At 45.5% G+C, this 17190-nt stretch overlaps 2 protein-coding genes across 6 annotated transcripts in view; one reads left to right on the top strand and one right to left on the bottom strand.

Moving 5' to 3' along the window:
* The first annotated feature begins 64 nt into the window (after positions 1 to 64).
* Positions 65 to 11633, top strand: cnot3a (CCR4-NOT transcription complex, subunit 3a). Of its 5 annotated transcripts, none has more exons than XM_048260652.1 (19): positions 65 to 198; positions 1013 to 1073; positions 1214 to 1281; positions 1373 to 1447; positions 1606 to 1695; positions 1898 to 2026; positions 2302 to 2397; positions 2634 to 2853; positions 3269 to 3372; positions 4649 to 4768; positions 4874 to 4930; positions 5209 to 6181; positions 6895 to 7000; positions 7412 to 7553; positions 8222 to 8321; positions 8524 to 8719; positions 9257 to 9389; positions 9698 to 9823; positions 10146 to 11633. In XM_048260652.1, exons 2-19 carry the CDS (start codon positions 1049 to 1051, stop codon positions 10242 to 10244), a joined length of 2859 nt encoding a protein of 952 aa, XP_048116609.1. In that variant the 5' UTR covers positions 65 to 198; positions 1013 to 1048; the 3' UTR covers positions 10245 to 11633. The 5 variants fall into 5 exon arrangements, with proteins under 5 accessions (XP_048116609.1, XP_048116608.1, XP_048116613.1 ...); XM_048260651.1 differs by having other exon boundaries at positions 3239 to 3372; XM_048260656.1 differs by lacking the exon at positions 4649 to 4768.
* An 862-nt stretch (positions 11634 to 12495) lies between these two features.
* prpf31 (PRP31 pre-mRNA processing factor 31 homolog (yeast)) overlaps positions 12496 to 17190 on the bottom strand; it is a 12010-nt gene continuing 7315 nt past the window's right edge. The window contains exons 9-14 of the mRNA XM_048260657.1: positions 15081 to 15170; positions 14808 to 14935; positions 14380 to 14452; positions 14008 to 14136; positions 13601 to 13699; positions 12496 to 12907 (exon numbers count right to left, since the gene is read on the bottom strand). Of these exons, the coding sequence (XP_048116614.1) occupies positions 12782 to 12907; positions 13601 to 13699; positions 14008 to 14136; positions 14380 to 14452; positions 14808 to 14935; positions 15081 to 15170 (645 nt within the window). The 3' untranslated portion in view covers positions 12496 to 12781. The remainder of the gene's footprint in view (positions 12908 to 13600; positions 13700 to 14007; positions 14137 to 14379; positions 14453 to 14807; positions 14936 to 15080; positions 15171 to 17190) is intronic.

Genomic DNA, 17190 nt, shown 5'->3' with positions numbered 1-17190 from the left:
TGGACCAATAGTCGTTTTTACTGAGAATTAGAGGCGGGAACACGTTTTGGAGGAGGGGCCTAGCGTCCATCTTTAATGTACTGTATTGAAGAGATTGACGAGAAGAAAACATTGAAATTTGAAGTAAAGAAGGCTCGGTAATCGCGGACGTGGCTACTAAAACAAAAAGATATACGACATTAATATAACTTACAGAAGGTATAGAACATATATACATTAAACTGGGTCCACTATTGAACTCATCATCCGTAATTCTGGAGGAACTAGCCAGCTAGCTTGACTGTGCAGCAACGTTAGCTAGTGAGCTAGCTAACTGTTAGCTGGCTTTCTTACCCTTTTCAGCATTAGCTTGCAATATTCACATTTCATTAACCTGTTAGCTTTAACATGGCTTAAAACTTTGCATCTGTTATTGCCTTCAACCGTAACTGCACCAGATTAATACGTGCGTTATTAACGACGTTAATAGTATCTGTAGTTTCCTTGCATTCACACTGTAAAACGTCAGCTTAGCTAACGTTACCTGTTTTCCAACGATAAGAAACCATGCTATCTAGCTAGCAAGCTAGGCACTCGAATATAACGATATGTAGGTAACGTTTGTTATTTTACCCTATCGTTTCATGTGATGGCGATAGCTGTACTTGACATATGAAGTGACATGGAGTTACTGTAGTGCTTGACCGACACAGATGTTGTGCTTATGCTATCCAGCCCTTGTAGCTCTGTCTGTTCCAATGCAGAGGGTTGTCGGGGAAAATGTTTTAGTTAAGCAAGCCAAGTTAACTTAGACATTCCCCCTGAATATTATATGAAACAATCGTTAAACATTCCTACGGTACTTATTTAGCAAGTGTTGACCACTTGTCGTTAACAGAGCCTTAGTCTTCACCGTAGTGCTACTTTTAAATGATCTGTCAGTCGGACTGAAGTTGTTAGTCTTTGCATGTCCTGCAGATCTATGTAGTTCCGCGGTTAGTCGAGCTAATGTCATGTGTCATTTTGATTGCAGTTATAGGCGGTATGAAGACAGTATCATAGCGAAGCCATGGCTGATAAAAGAAAACTCCAAGGTGAGTCTCTTCTTTATGTGGATGATGAAATGATCTCAGCAGCATCTTTCATGATTGGATATAGTGTGACGCTAGCGTTCATTGTTCTAGTTGCACATTCAAACGTGAAGCTCTTTTTATGTCTCTGACCTTTGAAACAGGTGAAATAGATCGATGTTTGAAAAAAGTCGCAGAGGGTGTTGAGCAGTTTGAAGACATCTGGCAAAAGGTGAGTAGAATTTAGTATAGGCCTGATGTATCTATTAAAGGAATAAAATCTCCAGGACAGCAGTGTGTTGACAAACCTTGTGATCCTTCAGTTACACAATGCAGCCAATGCCAACCAGAAGGAGAAGTATGAGGCTGACCTCAAGAAAGAAATCAAAAAGCTCCAGGTGAGAATGTGTTTATTTAATTTCCCAGGCACCATCCATCAACCAATTAATTGTAACATTTTCATCAGTACATCAGTAAAATATGCCCTACTCTCAAGATGAAATATATTTATGACTACGTATGAGATAAGTAATGATTCCCTATGATGCCCTTACAGCGACTACGAGACCAGATTAAGACATGGGTGGCATCCAACGAGATCAAGGATAAGAGGCAATTAGTGGAGAACCGCAAATTGATAGAGACGGTAAATCTTCTATGATTTAGAAATGTATTATGGTGTTTGTATGCAAAGCCTCCTGTCAATGCTGCCCATTCAAACTGCAGTATATTTGTCACTCAGCTGATCCTGTTCCAGACTCAAAACTGACCTAGAAACAAACAGCACTGGTGGAATTCTGTTTCCAGTGACCAGATAACGGCAGTAACTAACTCTCTCCTCTGTGCAGCAAATGGAGCGGTTCAAAGTAGTGGAGAGGGAGACAAAGACGAAAGCTTACTCCAAGGAAGGGCTGGGTTTGGCCCAGAAAGTGGACCCCGCTCAGAAGGAGAAGGAGGAAACGGAACAGTGGCTAACGGTAACTATGGGCTACAGCTACTGATAGCCAGCACAAGCAATAAGATAATCACTCATAAACACATCTTAACATAACAGCATGAACAGCTGACTATAGCTGAAATTGAGCGGAAATTATAAAACCTGCTGATTATTTAGGACTGTCAGGTTTTGTTACATTTTGCCAATAACTAGAGGTAATATGTAGTCAAAGCAAACTGACATTATATTATTGTATTGAACGCAAGGAATTAAGCATGAATATATAATTGACCTTTATCTGTGTTTGTTTCTCAGAATACGATAGACACACTAAACATGCAAGTGGACCAGTTTGAGAGTGAAGTGGAGTCCCTCTCTGTCCAAACAAGGAAAAAGAAGGGAGACAAAGATGTCAGTATCATCGTCCAACCTCCTCAGATTTGGCAAAAGTTTTCAGTTCCACTATGCACTAAACACCTCCTCTTTCCTCCTCTCTCTTTTCTGCTCTTTTCTTTGTCATGTCTTCTATCATCTCTTCTTTCCTCTCTTCCTTCTCTTACCTCTATTTATTCTGTCTTCTCAACTCCTCTGTGGGCTCATCTCTCCTCCTCCATGTTCCTCTCTTTCGTCTATTCTCCTCTCTGTAGAAACAAGAGCGCATAGAGGAACTGAAGAGGCTGATCGAGCGCCACCGGTACCATATCCGCATGCTAGAGACCATCCTGCGAATGCTTGACAACGACTCAATTCAGGTGGATTCCATCCATAAGATCAAAGATGACGTGGAGTACTACATCGACTCCTCCCAGGACCCCGACTTTGAGGAGAATGAGTTCCTCTACGACGACCTGGACCTAGAAGATATCCGTAAGTTTGAATGGTTACAGATATGTGTCCTGTCCACATTTTGCTATTGTGTGTGTGTGTGTGTGTGTGTGTGTGTGTGTGTGTGTGTGTGTGTGTGTGTGTGTTTTTTTTCCAATTTTTTATAATGCCGCTGTTCGTTCATAGTCAAGTTAAGTTGTATGTTACACCTAATTATTCTGTATCTTCCACACACCTTTCAACAATATTTTTAAGAATCAGAAGAAACTTGATTTGCAAATTTGCAACATGCGAAGGAATTTGTGCAGTTGTCTCTCTAGTGTCAGAAGACAGAAACTGGGGACATCATTGACTGAAACATGTGGTCAGCAGATTTTTCCTGACATGTTTCTGTCATGATTTTGTCTCCCTCCCCTGCCTCGGGCAGCGGCGGCGTTGATGGCCACCTCACCTCAAGGTCAATCAAACTTGGAGGATGAGATGTTCTTGCAGTCCAGCAGCACGCCGACCTCCACCACCTCCTCCTCGCCCATCCCTCCATCACCTGCAGCCGGCACCGCGGTAAACAACTCGCTCTTCCTCACAAAACGTTCTTTCTCCTCCCCCTCTTATCTCTTCTCTCTCTTCTCTCGAGCTCTTCACCACCACTGCCCAAATCTCACCTCCATTCTCCTCCTTTCTCTCCCCCTGATAACCACCTGTGTCTATTAAGGGATAATGTATGGAATACCGGTTATTATCGGGAAAATAAGTCCCGACAGGGTGAACCGGACCCCGGCGCGCCAGCTTCGCTGGACTTATTTTCCCGATAATGACCAGCGTTATGTTACATTATCCCGCTTATTATACGGCTACTTGCCTCTTGGCAAAACGAAAAAATAAACTCCACATTATATGTCTCTTTGTTACCACTTTGTCGTGGCTTTAGCTGAGAAACAAATGGTTTGCAACACATGCGGAACTTGAATCAAACATTCTTTAGAACACAGCTGATCAACCGTCTGCTTTCACTTTTGAATGAAGTTCCATTGCAAGAAGTGACCAGACTACTTGCGGAGTGATATGAAAGACATAAATCAGAAGCACAAAACCCCCTGCCATTTACAGCGGGTACTATATTTTTGCAGCGGTAATTTCATGAATTTACTTTACCGTAGAACGTTGGGAAATCCCATTCAAGTCAATGAAGCGTTCTACTAGCATTGTGAAGAACCGTATAATATCTCATCTCTGATATCACCCATATCACACCTCAGTGATTTGTCTCCGATCTCCTATCTGCCTCTCTTAGTGTTTTCTGTACCTCCGTGTCTGTTCCCCAGCTCCCCTGATAGCTCTCCTTTCCTGCCTTTCATCTTTTCCCCTCCTTCCTCCCTCACTATGTCCCCCCTCCTCCTTCCAACAACTCATGTCGTCTCTCATATGGTGTAGGGGTGTAAAGGTACACGTATTCGTACCGAACCTCTTAGGTAAAGGACTTTAGGTTTAATACAGATGTGTACCAAATGTACCAAATGCAGTCTATAACAGTATCAACAGTTGTTGTTTTTTGCTTGCAGACCATGTTTCAAATTTGAGTTTTCACACAAACATATTAAGTGGTAGACCATATGTTTAATCAATTAATGTCAAAAACATTTGACATCTTTTCAAAATACTATTCCCGTTGCGCATCAGCAATGTTGTCAGTGAATTTTAAGTTAGCGGTACCTACAGGCTTACGGTACTGAAAATGAACGGAACCGAGGTACACATCAAACCGTGATTATTTTATTGTGTGTACCGTTACGCCCCTAACATGGTCCTCATTTGTCTCCTTCACCACTCCTCTACACAGAGCCCGCCAGGCCTCCTGCTCCTCCATCAGCCTGAGGCCGCTCTCGCTGCACCCAACACCCCACACCCACCTCTCCTCTCCTCCATCAGTTACCCAGGCCTCTCCTCTACTCTCCCTTGGGTCTGCGATGAACTCTATTGTTGTGTTAAGGGCCATTGTTATTGATGTGTTATTACTGTGTGTGTATCTGTGTGTATATTGATACTAGGAATGTATTTGTTTTAGGAGAACTCTGAAGAGGACAAGAAAAGAGGGCGGTCCACCGACAGTGAAGTTAGTCAGGTGAGGACGCTTCCTATCAGGGACGTCTCTAGGCACAGTCAACCTAGTATTTGGTATTCAACCATGATCTTGCCAGAATGGTAAGAACCGCCATGCAAGGCTTTATATAGAAAGGCTTTATAGAAAATATTACAGTTCTGTGAGCAAGCAGATCTGATTGTATACATCTTTTTATTTCTGCTTGTTTTTTTGACAGCATTTCTTCCAAGTCACCATTGTGCTCTAATACTCTGAAGGTCTTTCATAGACTTATGGTCTCTGTGTGGTCTATGTTGTAGTCACCTGTGAAGAATGGGAACCCATCGCACTTGTCGTTCTCCTCCTCCTCCTCCTCTTCCTCTGGATCCACGCCCTCGTCGGTCTCCATGGCCGCAGTTGTCGGGGGAGGACCAGCCGTGTCCAGCGGGAGCAACCTCCTGGGCAGTTTCAGCAGCGCCGTGCAGCAGCACCCCCCTCAGTCCCAGTCCCAGCAGCCGCCAGCGCAACAGCCCCAGCAGACCCAGCCCAAGACCCCCTCCACCCCCATCCCCATCCCCTCCAACAGCACCCCCAGCCCCCCCAGCCACCCCACACTCCCCACCTCCAGCACCCCCTCCCTGCCCAGCTCGAGCACCCCCGCCCCAGCCACGCCAAACTCCCAGCCCCTGGTCTCCTCGGGGCCTAGCGCGGTGGCCTCGGGCCTGGGCCTGGGGCTTGGCTTGGGCTTGGGGAAGAGTGGCGTGACTGTGACCAGCAGTTCGTCGCAGATGTCCAGCCTGGGCCTGTCGGGGATGACCGGCTCATTGAGCACCATGGCGGGGCTTCTCTCCACGTCCACGCCGGCACCGTACGCCCAAGCGGCCGCGGGCGGAGTGGGCAGCGCCCCCGGTGGTCCGGTGGGGAGCGGAAGCAGTGGCGGCCTCAGCAGCACGGTCCCCACGGCGAGCTCGGTCATGGTCGGCGTTGGAGGAGGCGTCAGCAGCGCGGGCGTGACCAGCAACGGCACCGGCTCGTCTCTGGGGCTCCTAGGGTCCAGCCCGGGGCACGGGGTACTGGGCGGCAGCATCCTGAGCCTGGTGCAACAGGGACAGTCGGCCCTGCAGGGGGCACCGCAGGTACCTCTCAGCCCCGTGGGCTCTGCCCCGGGCTCGAGCGCTGGCGTGGGCCTCATGGGGGGCAACGGAGGAAGTACAGGGACAGCGGGCTCAGGAGTCGGGGGAAACTCAGCGCCCGCCAGACCTCCCAGTGTTCTCAAACAGAATGGAGGCACAAGTGAGAACCTTTTCAGTGCGTTTGTTTTTCTCATCCATATTCACACAGCTGTTAAATATACATATATATATATATATATCTATACATTAATATGTCAGGAATCATGTCCATGGTCAATGCATTGTGTTTGTGGTGGCTAACAGCCAGGCTACACCGTGTGCACACTTGAAGCGCTCTGTTTGCGGAGCGTAAAAAAAAGAATTTTAGAAGACTGGTCTAATTTTTCCGACTGTACGGGCCACCATAGCCAGTTCCGTTGATTGTAGTGGAAGCATTGAAGGATTGGATTGTTGCAGCATTCGCAGCGCTTCAGTTACGGCTTCTACACACAGTTGCGTTTTGTCAACGCATGCCAGTGGGTGTTCCCGACGGTAGCCATGCAAATGACTTGAAGTATAACCGTAACTTGATTGGTTGGTGCCGTCGGTCGATTGGCTTGATTGGCCGGTGCCGTCTGTCAGTGCAGCAACAGCTGAACTTCTCAACGCGAGCGACGGGAGAAATGCGACGCAACAAACCCACAATTCAGTTCGGCAACGGATGACGTGAGCCCATGTAAAGTGGATGGGATGCATCTCCAGCACTGCAATGCACGCAGCTGTGTGTAGAAGCCGTTACGCGCCTGGTGTAGCCTGTGCCTGTAAGATCCCAAAACTGTCAGAACTGTTTTACGGGATGACGAAACTCACCCTCCTTCGTTCTTCGCTGTCCAGGTTACAGTGCCATTGTCGCGGACAACACACCTGACTCCACCCTCAGCAGCGGTAGCCAATCACAAAGCAGCCAGCCCTCATCTCTAAGCTCCTCGGGCAATCCACCGTGAGTGAACACATTAATTATTTATCTCTTAATGAAACAGCTCTGACAAGTAGCTGTATTTCCTCTGAGCACAAGGCTGATTTAATGGCACTTCTGTAGTGGAAGTCCCTCTGGATTAAAAAGCACTGAATTAACTAGATGAAGTGTGTGGTTAAAATATGGAGCTGTTTCATAGTCTGAAATATTGATTCTGGACTGTCTTTTTCTCTTGCTCTCATAATCATTGTTCTTGTTCTCTCTCTCTCTCTCACACACACACACTCTCTCTCTCTCTCTCTCTCTCTCTCTCTCTCTCTCTCTCTCTCTCTCTCTCTTCTCTCTCTCTCTGTATCTCTTTCTTCATCCCCCCCTCTCTTTTTCTCTGTCCATATCTCTTCTCTCCTACCCTCTCTCTGTCCATCTTTCTCTCAGGCTGGATAACGGCCCCAGTCTCCTGAGCTCCATCACCCTTCCACCCTCCTCACCCTCTCCCTCGTTCACGGACAACACCCCTGGTGGTGGAAGTCTGCTCAACGGCCCGCACTCCTACACACCAAACTCTGAGGTCATCAAGGTGCGTCCCCAGTCAACCACAACTCATACACACACACACACACACACACACACACACACACACACACACACACACACACGCACACACACGCACACACACGCACACACACGCACGCACACACATATAAACTGTCTTGAATTTATCTTAAATATCTTCTATCCATATCTTGAATTTCCTCTTGGGGATCAATAAAGTATCTATCTATTTATCTATATATCTATCTATCTATCTAAACACACACACACCACATGGACCCTGGGGTAGAACTGACCCACATCAGGCTCTGTCCCTTAGTCTGCACCCGTTAGGAAGTCCTTCCTCATAACTGGTTCTTGTCCTGCCAGTACAGCACTGTAATACAGATTGTCTTATGGCAGTGCTTGTGTCCACTCAGCCCATTTTAGTATGGACGTTTAGTAATTTGAGGTGCAGCGATGGGCACGCTGGCCTCTGAGCTTGTCTCTGGGAGCAGGGGAAGTGCAGTGTGCTGCTGTCTGCAGCTTTGCCCCCGGAGTGACTCTCTTTATTTATACGCAGTCTGAAATATTTAAAAGTGTGTTATGTAACAGCAAAGTGTATTAGAGGTGTGTTGAGAGCTGGGTGACCCTGGGAGACACACAGTCTGTGTTTCTCTTCTTTTTGACCCTCTCTCTCTCTCTCTCCATCAGGCCCCTGAGCCGTTAAGTTCTCTGGCTGCTATGGCAAAGAGGGCAGCTATGGTAACAGGAATGGATGGAGAGATTTCCTCCATACATCTCCCTGAAAGAGGTACAACTCCACACATATATGCACACACACACCTCCTTTCTCCTCTTATAGAGGAGTAGGACAACACACACACACACACCACTAAGAGGGGTAGAACACACAGTATTTCAGAATATTGACAGATATAAATTATACCAAAATCTAACCCTTACCCTCACATATACATAAGGAGTGATTGTCACACATGCTCTGTTCTCCTCAGACATATTCACAAGCTCGGCCCCTAGCGGGCCACCTGTGGCCCCTCAGCCAGCCGTCTCCGAGGTCAATCTGCCACCGTCGTTAGGGGTGTGTCCACTGGGCCCCACGCCCCTGTCCAAAGAGCAGCTCTACCAGCAGGCCATGCAGGAGTCTGCGTGGACACACATGCCTCACCCGTCCGACTCCGAGAGAATCAGGTACACACACACACACACACACCTCACCCTTCCGACTCCGAGAGAATCAGGTACACACACGCACATTCCTACACACACACACACACGCCTCACCCATCCGACTCCGAGAGAATCAGGTTCAGGTACACACACACACACACACACACACACACCTCACCCTTCCGACTCCGAGAGAATCAGGTACACACACGCACATTCCTACACACACACACACACACACATGCCTCACCCATCCGACTCCGAGAGAATCAGGTACACACGCACACACTCTCACAAACACGCCTCACCTGTGCGTCTCTGAGAGTAGTGTAGTGATAACAGCAGCGTCCATTTTGGTTGTGTGACAGCTGGAGAAAAAACATAATTGGCTTGGTTAGCATTAATTGACCATTATGTATTTGCTGGTCGGGTTAGTGGACTGACTGTTGTAACCACAGAGCAGTGAGACATTCTGCCCTGTTGATCGTTTAAACTGCCCTAAAGCTGGCTGTGTGTTAATGAGCTGTGATATTGAGTACTAACCCCCCCCCTCCACAGGCAATACCTGATGAGGAACCCGTGTCCCACTCTTCCCTTCCACCATCAGGTCCCCCCCCACCACTCCGACTCCATCGAGTTCTACCAGAGACTGTCCACTGAGACCCTCTTCTTTATCTTCTACTACCTGGAGGTCTGTGCCATGGCTTGCTCTCTTTTTTTTTCTCTCTCTCTCACACACACACACACACACACACACACACACACACACACACACACACACACAAGCTACCACGATATCCACTAGTCCTTATTCTCTGCCACCTTTGTCAATACAGGCGGCCTGTCTCAGAATACACACATGTGTACACACACACACACACACACACACACACAAGCTGCCTCCTGCTCAGTCACCTCTATCATCACCTAGCCTACTCTAGGTGTTCTGTTGCCTTGCTATGTGCGTGTGAATAATCCTGCTGCTCTCTGATCTGCTAGGGCACAAAGGCTCAGTATTTGTCCGCTAAAGCTCTGAAGAAGCAGTCTTGGAGGTTCCACACCAAGTACATGATGTGGTTTCAGAGACATGAAGAGCCTAAGACCATCACTGACGAGTTTGAACAGGTTGGTTTACCTCATTTCCCATACCTCAGTATCTAACCTGTGATCTCACAGGCAAACAGCAAACAAAGCCTCACAAAGCAAAACATGCAGAAAGTGTCATTTTATTCTCATTGTCACTCACTTGGGGATGGGATCCTAATCTTTACTTTTTTTTTATGTCGCCATTATTTTTCTCTTTGTTGTTTTGAGTTAGTTGTCCTTGACATAAGGCAACAGAGCCTCCAGGCTAGCAATAGCAGCAGTCCGTGTGTCTGCAGCAGTAAACTCACTGTGTGTGTGTGTGTGTGTGTGTGTGTGTGTGTCGGTTTCCTCTCTCCCTCAGGGCACATACATCTACTTTGACTACGAGAAGTGGGGCCAGCGCAAAAAGGAGGGTTTCACATTTGAGTACCGCTACCTGGAGGACCGGGACCTGCAGTGACCGTCAGACTGGGGCAAGGGGGCGGGGGCAGGAGACGCAGAAAGCGGCCGGGGCAAGGGCAGATGGGAGATGAGCTGGTCGCCATGGAGAATGTGCTGCTGTTGACATTCCGAGATTGAACTCCATGCCGTGATAATGTTTTTTTTTGTTTTTTTTTAAAGAAAAAACGTTGGTTGTAAAGTAGGCCTTTATCTTAAACGGGGAGAAGCACGAGAGAGGAGGGGGTCGAGTGCCTGTTTACACACAAACATTTGAACCTCTCTTTGCAGTCCTCTTGCCCGCTACTTCTGTTTTATCTCAATCCCCCAGCACCACCAGACTACACAAAAAGCAAACTCCAATTGGGAAAAAGAAAAAAAAACAACGCACCACCACCACCACCACCACCAGTGTAATTTGACTAGGAGTACTACCTGAGTCTCATGGATGTTTTCTGAAAGCATTTCTGTAGTTGTTCGTAGGCCTCCCCACTGCCGGTACCCTACAGGGCCAGTCCTGTGTTGAAGAGGACGAGATGTTAATTAAATTGCTATGCAATTGAATTCTACTCTGCCTCCTCTCTCTGTCAAAGAAATGTGGAATAAATATATATATATATATATATATATATATATATATATTATAAAAATTTCACCCTTGAGTCAACTCAGCGTTTCGTTCCACTGCTGCCTCTGTTCATTTCAACAAGAGCAGTGAGCATCCCTCTTGAAAAAGAGAATATCAAATAATGACGACAAATAATGAAAAAAAAAGAAATAAATCAGATGCAGGGAGTTATCCTCTTTCTCACTAACCGTGTGTAGGTTGTTTGTGGTTAAAAAAAGAAGTATATCTATATATCTTTTTTTGTCATGTGGAAAGCTCGGACAGTTCTGGAATATGTATAAAAAAAAAGAGAAAACCCTTCCTCCCCTGTATGCATTTCTTTCATTTTGGAAACCAACTTTCACAGATTCCCTCTCATTTGTCCGAATAGGAGCGAGCACACTCACTTTACAAAGAATCATTGTTTCCCTTTTACTCGGTGTGCGTAAGCGTTTAAAGCCTCTTAGTTAAAAAAGGTGTCCTCAGTGAGTTTTCTTAATTGCATTTTCCTTCATTTTTTTTGGAGGGAAAACCCACAATCTGTATTTCAAAAAGAAACGTTAAGAAACTGTGTAGAAATTTTAAAAAAAGAGAAATTATTTTTGGCTTAAGGAAGGAAAGGGCAGCTGACAGACAACATGTGAATTTCTCTCCAAAAAATAAGTACAAAAAATTATGTATAGAGTTGATTTCTCATCTTTGCTTTTTTGACACTGTCAGGATAGCATGTGATATGCCATTCAGTAAGCCTGAAATGGGGAAAAAAGAGGATTGTACAATTTCAATAAAATACTTTTGTGAACAGCTGTCGGTGTTGTCTCTGAACACGATTCAGCAGAATGATACCATTGCATTCCATTGACGGAACTGATTTTTAATTCATTTGAATAAGGTACAATCTCTGCTGATATGTAGGAATTGCAGTAAATCAGAAATCCAAACATCAGCCCAAAAGTGAACCCAAACAGGTGCCTGCAGACAGATCAGAAACCAAACCAGCATGACAGGGAGCGGATTGCTAGGCAGATCACATTACCTGTAGCATTTCAGTTACAGAGAACATGCGTGACACGTAGATCCCAGCAGCAACATTGTGTGTCACGCTGAGTGACAGATGGAAAATTTACGGAATTTTCGTCGGCTAGGGAAATCTACGAGCTCTGAGAATTCTTCCAACTAAACAACTGGTCAAACTCAAGATGTCCTTCAGTCTGATGAGGTTACCAAGACATCGCAGGAAGAAAAAAAAAAAAAAAAAAAAGTGATGACATCCAAAAGCAGTTTGGAACCCTTACACAGAAACCCTTTTGTGACTAATGCATTGGCTGCTCTGTTACACATCTGCCAAGGTCTTTTCCTAAAGCCGCTTTGCCAAAAATGAAATGCAAGAGAATACATGCATCTCTGTTAGACACATTGCATTTCAGACTTGGAAGTATTTATTCATTTCTATCCACCAAGTCCTGATCTGACCAGAAGTCAACACATAGTGCCGACACATGCATATTCATTCAGAAACTACTGCAATATTTACTATGGTCACATCTCAAACTGCATGACCGAAATATGCCACTGGGTAAATATGTTGTCTTGGTAACCCTATAAATAAGCCATAACTGCACAGCTCTTTGTTTTGACACACACAAAACAAACACATAACTGAGAATTTTACCATAGATCTGAATGGTTTAATCAAAATGAAACTTACATGTATTTACACATAAAAGCAAAATGCATCAAACAAAATCACAAAATAAAAATAAAAACCATGGCAACCTCTCATCCAGGGGAGGGTCTTGTTTGTCTGCCTGCATGTCCATCCAACCTGTCAACTTTTCCGCACAGACCTTTGACAGCACCAGCTGCATTGGAGGTCAAATCTGCTTGTGTTCATAACGTACACAAAGCTGACATACATCAACACTGTGTGTGTGCATGTGTCCATCCACTTCTCAAGGCTTGACACTGCTTTCTCCCTCTTTCTTGACCTTGACAAACTCGGCCATGTTGGAGAAGTACTTCTGATTGGCCTCTGCTACCTTCTTCTCTGCAGCCTGAGGATTCACAATCTCCAGACCCTGAGGGTGGAAGGCCAGGGAGAGGGAGAGAGAGAGAGAGAGAGAGAGAGAGAGAGAGAGAGAGAGAGAGAGAGAGAGAGAGAGAGAGAGAGAGAGAGAGAGAGAGAGAGAGAGAGAGAGAGAGAGAGAGAGAGAGAAACAGATGGAGAAAGAAATAAAGTTTGTGAGATGATGGTGACCACACTGACCATCTACACCTTCATTTTGTACATCTACTACAACTAACTCATGAGCTGGACTCCAATAGGCCTACTCTACTTTGACACAGTTTTCTGTGCACATATTAAGCCTAATCCACAACTAAACACTTTTGTGTGTGTGTGTGTGTGTGGGCACTCAGGGTCAGTAAAAACAGTTGTGTCCAGACAGAGGCGGAGGTGAGGGAGTGTTGACTTCATTCATGTTGACTTGCCAACTGAGTCTCCTGATGTGGCTGTAATGACCTGATGATGCCCTGAGAAGGGGTGTGTGTGTGTGTGTGTGTGTGTGTGTGTGTGTGTGTGTGTGTGTGTGTGTGTGTGTGTGTGTCATCAACATTAACCACACAGGGGGTAACAAGGGAGTATTATTAGGCCATCCTGTGAGGCATGTGTGTGCACGCGCGCATGTTAAAGGGGACTGGGGGGTCCTGTCCACATCTGTAGAGAGAGAGTGTGTGTGTGTGTGAGTGACAAACACACACACAGTCCATACCTGTAAGGGTGTGAAAGCGACACTGGAGCTGATTCCAGAGGATCTGTCTCTGACTGTGGACTTCCCTCCATACACCATGCTCTGCTTCTGCAGGGTTCTCTGTAGACACACACACACATATACACAACACACACGGTCAACGTTTTTGTTACATGGAGTGAACAAATGAAATTGCCTCAAGGTAGCGGCTCAAGACAAACATACACAAACTGGAAACACACACACACACACACAAGCTCTCACTAGAGGGTAGTGCAGCTCTATTACCTATGCTTTTGTCAAGCTTTCCCATGGGTTGCTGTCTAACTCTGTTGAAACAACAGAGTGTGTTTCCACACACACTGTGTGTGTGTGGCGTTTATAGAGACTTCTCCATGATACACTGGTGTGTGGATTCTATTCCTTACCTGCAGGGATTTGGAGATCCTGGCCTTGGTGGCATCGTTGACCTGTGCTGCCCTCACCCTCCCGCTGCCAGACTTGCCCAACTGACCCAAGCTGAAGCCCAGGTCCTCCTGGTATGCGTCGTCCTCAATCTGACCACCAGCAGGAAGACAGTCAGCATCAACGAGGTGAACAGGACAGAGTGTAGATACAGGAGATATTCAGACATGACCAATCAAACAGAATAATGTAAACATTACATTGTAATGTTGATATATTGTTAACATTTTGGCAAAGTCATTGATTTTTAACATGCATACAACATGGCAGAATTGCTGAACAGGCCAGGAGAGGATAACTTTGGAACACACACACAGACAGACACACATACACACCTCAGCAAATGTCATTCTGTTGGCGTTTTTCCTGATCTCAGTCAGGCCCAAACGCTCCTTCATCTTTCGGTATCTGAGAGAGAAAGAGACACAATGACAATAGATTAAGATGAAAGAATGCAACACATACACATCCCACAATTTAAGGACAGAGAACAGAAACACAGAAGAGACAGAGAGGGAGCGAGAGACCGATATATATATATAGGTAGGTAGGGAGAGAGAGAGAGAGAGAGAGAGAGAGAGAGAGAGAGAGAGAGAGAGAGAGAGAGAGAGAGAGAGAGAGAGAGAGAGAGAGAGAGAGGAAGAGAGGAGAGAGAGAGAGAGAGAGAGAGAGGAGAGAGGAGAGAGGGAGAGAGGAGAGAGGAGAGGAGAGAGAGAGGAGAGAGGAGAGAGGAGAGGAGAGAGAGAGAGAGAGAGAGACCCACCTCCTGCCTCCTCTCTTCTTCCTCTGGCCATCCAGTGGGGCTGGGAGCGGTTTCACCTGCTTCACTGGGGGAGGCTCCTGCCACTTGTCAAATTTTCTCTCAATTTCCTCTTTCAGGTCATAACCCACCTACACACACACACACACAGAGAAAGACAGGTTAATGAACAACCCGGAGAGGTGATTTCCCCGTCATGCATCACATGTCCAGCACCAACAGTAGCCTTTGCATGCTGTTGGGGTCCTCTTGATCATCTCTCCATCTCGCCCTCACCTTGCCAACTGCGCTCTCGTGAAAGCTGTCCACCCGAGCTGCCAACGTGCACTTGGCCGACACCAGGCGAGCCGCCTTCCTCCTCAGGTCCTACACACACACACACACACACACACACACACACACCAGCTCAAAACATCATCATGTGAGCGACGTGAAATTCTGCAGTGGCTAGTGACAATGGCTACACCTACACAGATGAGCTTATCTAATTTAGGACAGCATAAACATTAAGAACAAAAGACGAAGGTGTGTGTGGATTGTGTGGCTTGATGTGCTATGTTTCATTGTGATGTCTAATATGCGCCTGATAAGGCCACCAGCACTGCTTGAAAACGAAATTATTTTTCAAAGCGTTCCGTTCGAGCGGTTCAGATAGGCCGATGTTTGCGTTTTGTTCTTGCATGCGTTCCGCCACCAACATATCGGTCCTGAACGGTTCGAACGCAAAAATATCGTTAAGTTCTTAAAGTTCCGGCAGTGTTTGGCGGGCCTATCAAGTCTATTTTTGTGGACTTTACCTTAGAATAGGCGTAGGCTACTCATTATTTCCCCTTGATTTAGCCTATACGTAGCTATGGCCAAAAATAATAAATCACAGGCGGCATCCAAAACATTCAGATGGGCTATCCATCCCATAGCCTACAGACTTACTGTAGGCCTAACCTATGCCTATAAATAATTTCTTATCAAAAATATTTCTGGATCACGTTAAACTCCTTACCTGGTTGTAGCCTTTTGGGTTTATCCATATGGAGATCTTCAAAGGCTTGCACTATAATTCCAACCCTGTTTATAAACGAACCTGTCTGTTGCTGACAAGGCCTATCTCAAATTTCCTGTTTAACTCTTCTAGGCTACATAGAATAGGCTGTAATTGCGCAAACATTTCAAATCCGACTTTAAAGCGACAAAGCGCGGACAGGCAAAATAGGCTATTGCGCATAGGCTACAAACAATTTCCAAAATCAGTTTCAGTAGCCTACACCAGTGTTTCTCAAACTTTTACAGACCAAGGACCACTTAACCATTAGAAAAAACCTCACGGACCACATAGTTAATAGACACAATAGGCCTACTCACTGAACCCACCTTGCTTATTGTCTTTGCACCTTGCTTATTGTGTCAGAGGATTCATATGATTTAAATTGGCATAGCTTACATAGGCAGTATTGCAGAACTTTGGATTTACATACAAGTTGGTTGAATATTGCAAACAAGCATCTATATTATTTTTACAACAGCTCATGAGGACCACTTGGGATAGCTTACGGACCACACTTTGAGAAAACACTGGCCACGCTTCTGAGCTGGCCTAAGATCCTGAAGTGGCAGCCGGATAGGTTACACTACAACAGCAAGACAAAATATACCCATTTGGACCAAAGGTCCATTTAATGCGATTTTTTATTTCAAACTGCAGAAATCAAATTATTAAGCTGTTATATAGAGAACTTAAAAAACGTTATTAACGGTTTTGTGGATTTCAGAATAACGTTTTGTTCGAAACAGTTGAAGACCATTTTGTTTCGTTTCCGTTCCACCGTAAAATTCCGTAAAAGTCCGTTCGTTTCGATTTCCCGTTTTCGTTCCTTGAACAGTTCCGAACCCTGGCCACCAGTAAGCTCATAAAATGTCGTTGATTAACTGTGATTCATAATGAACGCTGGGGAGTGTAAAGAGTATGTAATGTAAATATGTGTAATGTGTGTATGAGAGTGTGTGTGTGTGAAGTATGTGTGTGTGTGTGTTTATGAGGGTATACAGTATGTGTGTGTATGTATGTATGAGTGTGTGTGTGTGTGTGTGTGTATGTATGTATGTAGTCGTGTGTGTGTGTGTGAGGTATGTGTGTGTATGTGTTTATGAGGGTATACAGTATGTGTGTATGTATGTATGTATGTATGTATGTATGTATGTGTGTGTGTGTGTGTGAGAGAGTATGTGTGTGTATGTATGTATGTATGGTGCGTGTGTGTGTGTGAGATATGTGTGTGTATGTGTTTATGAGGGTATACAGTATGTGTGTATGTATGTGTGTGTGTGTGTGTGGAGTATGTGTGTGTGTATGTATGTATGAGAGTGTGTGTGTGTGTGTGAAATATATGTG

The sequence above is a fragment of the Alosa alosa genome, chromosome 13, assembly GCF_017589495.1.
Source record: "Alosa alosa isolate M-15738 ecotype Scorff River chromosome 13, AALO_Geno_1.1, whole genome shotgun sequence".
Lineage (NCBI taxonomy): Eukaryota > Metazoa > Chordata > Actinopteri > Clupeiformes > Clupeidae > Alosa > Alosa alosa.
The sequence above is the reverse complement of the archived record's forward strand: the minus strand, read 5'-3'. Positions and strand labels throughout refer to the sequence as shown.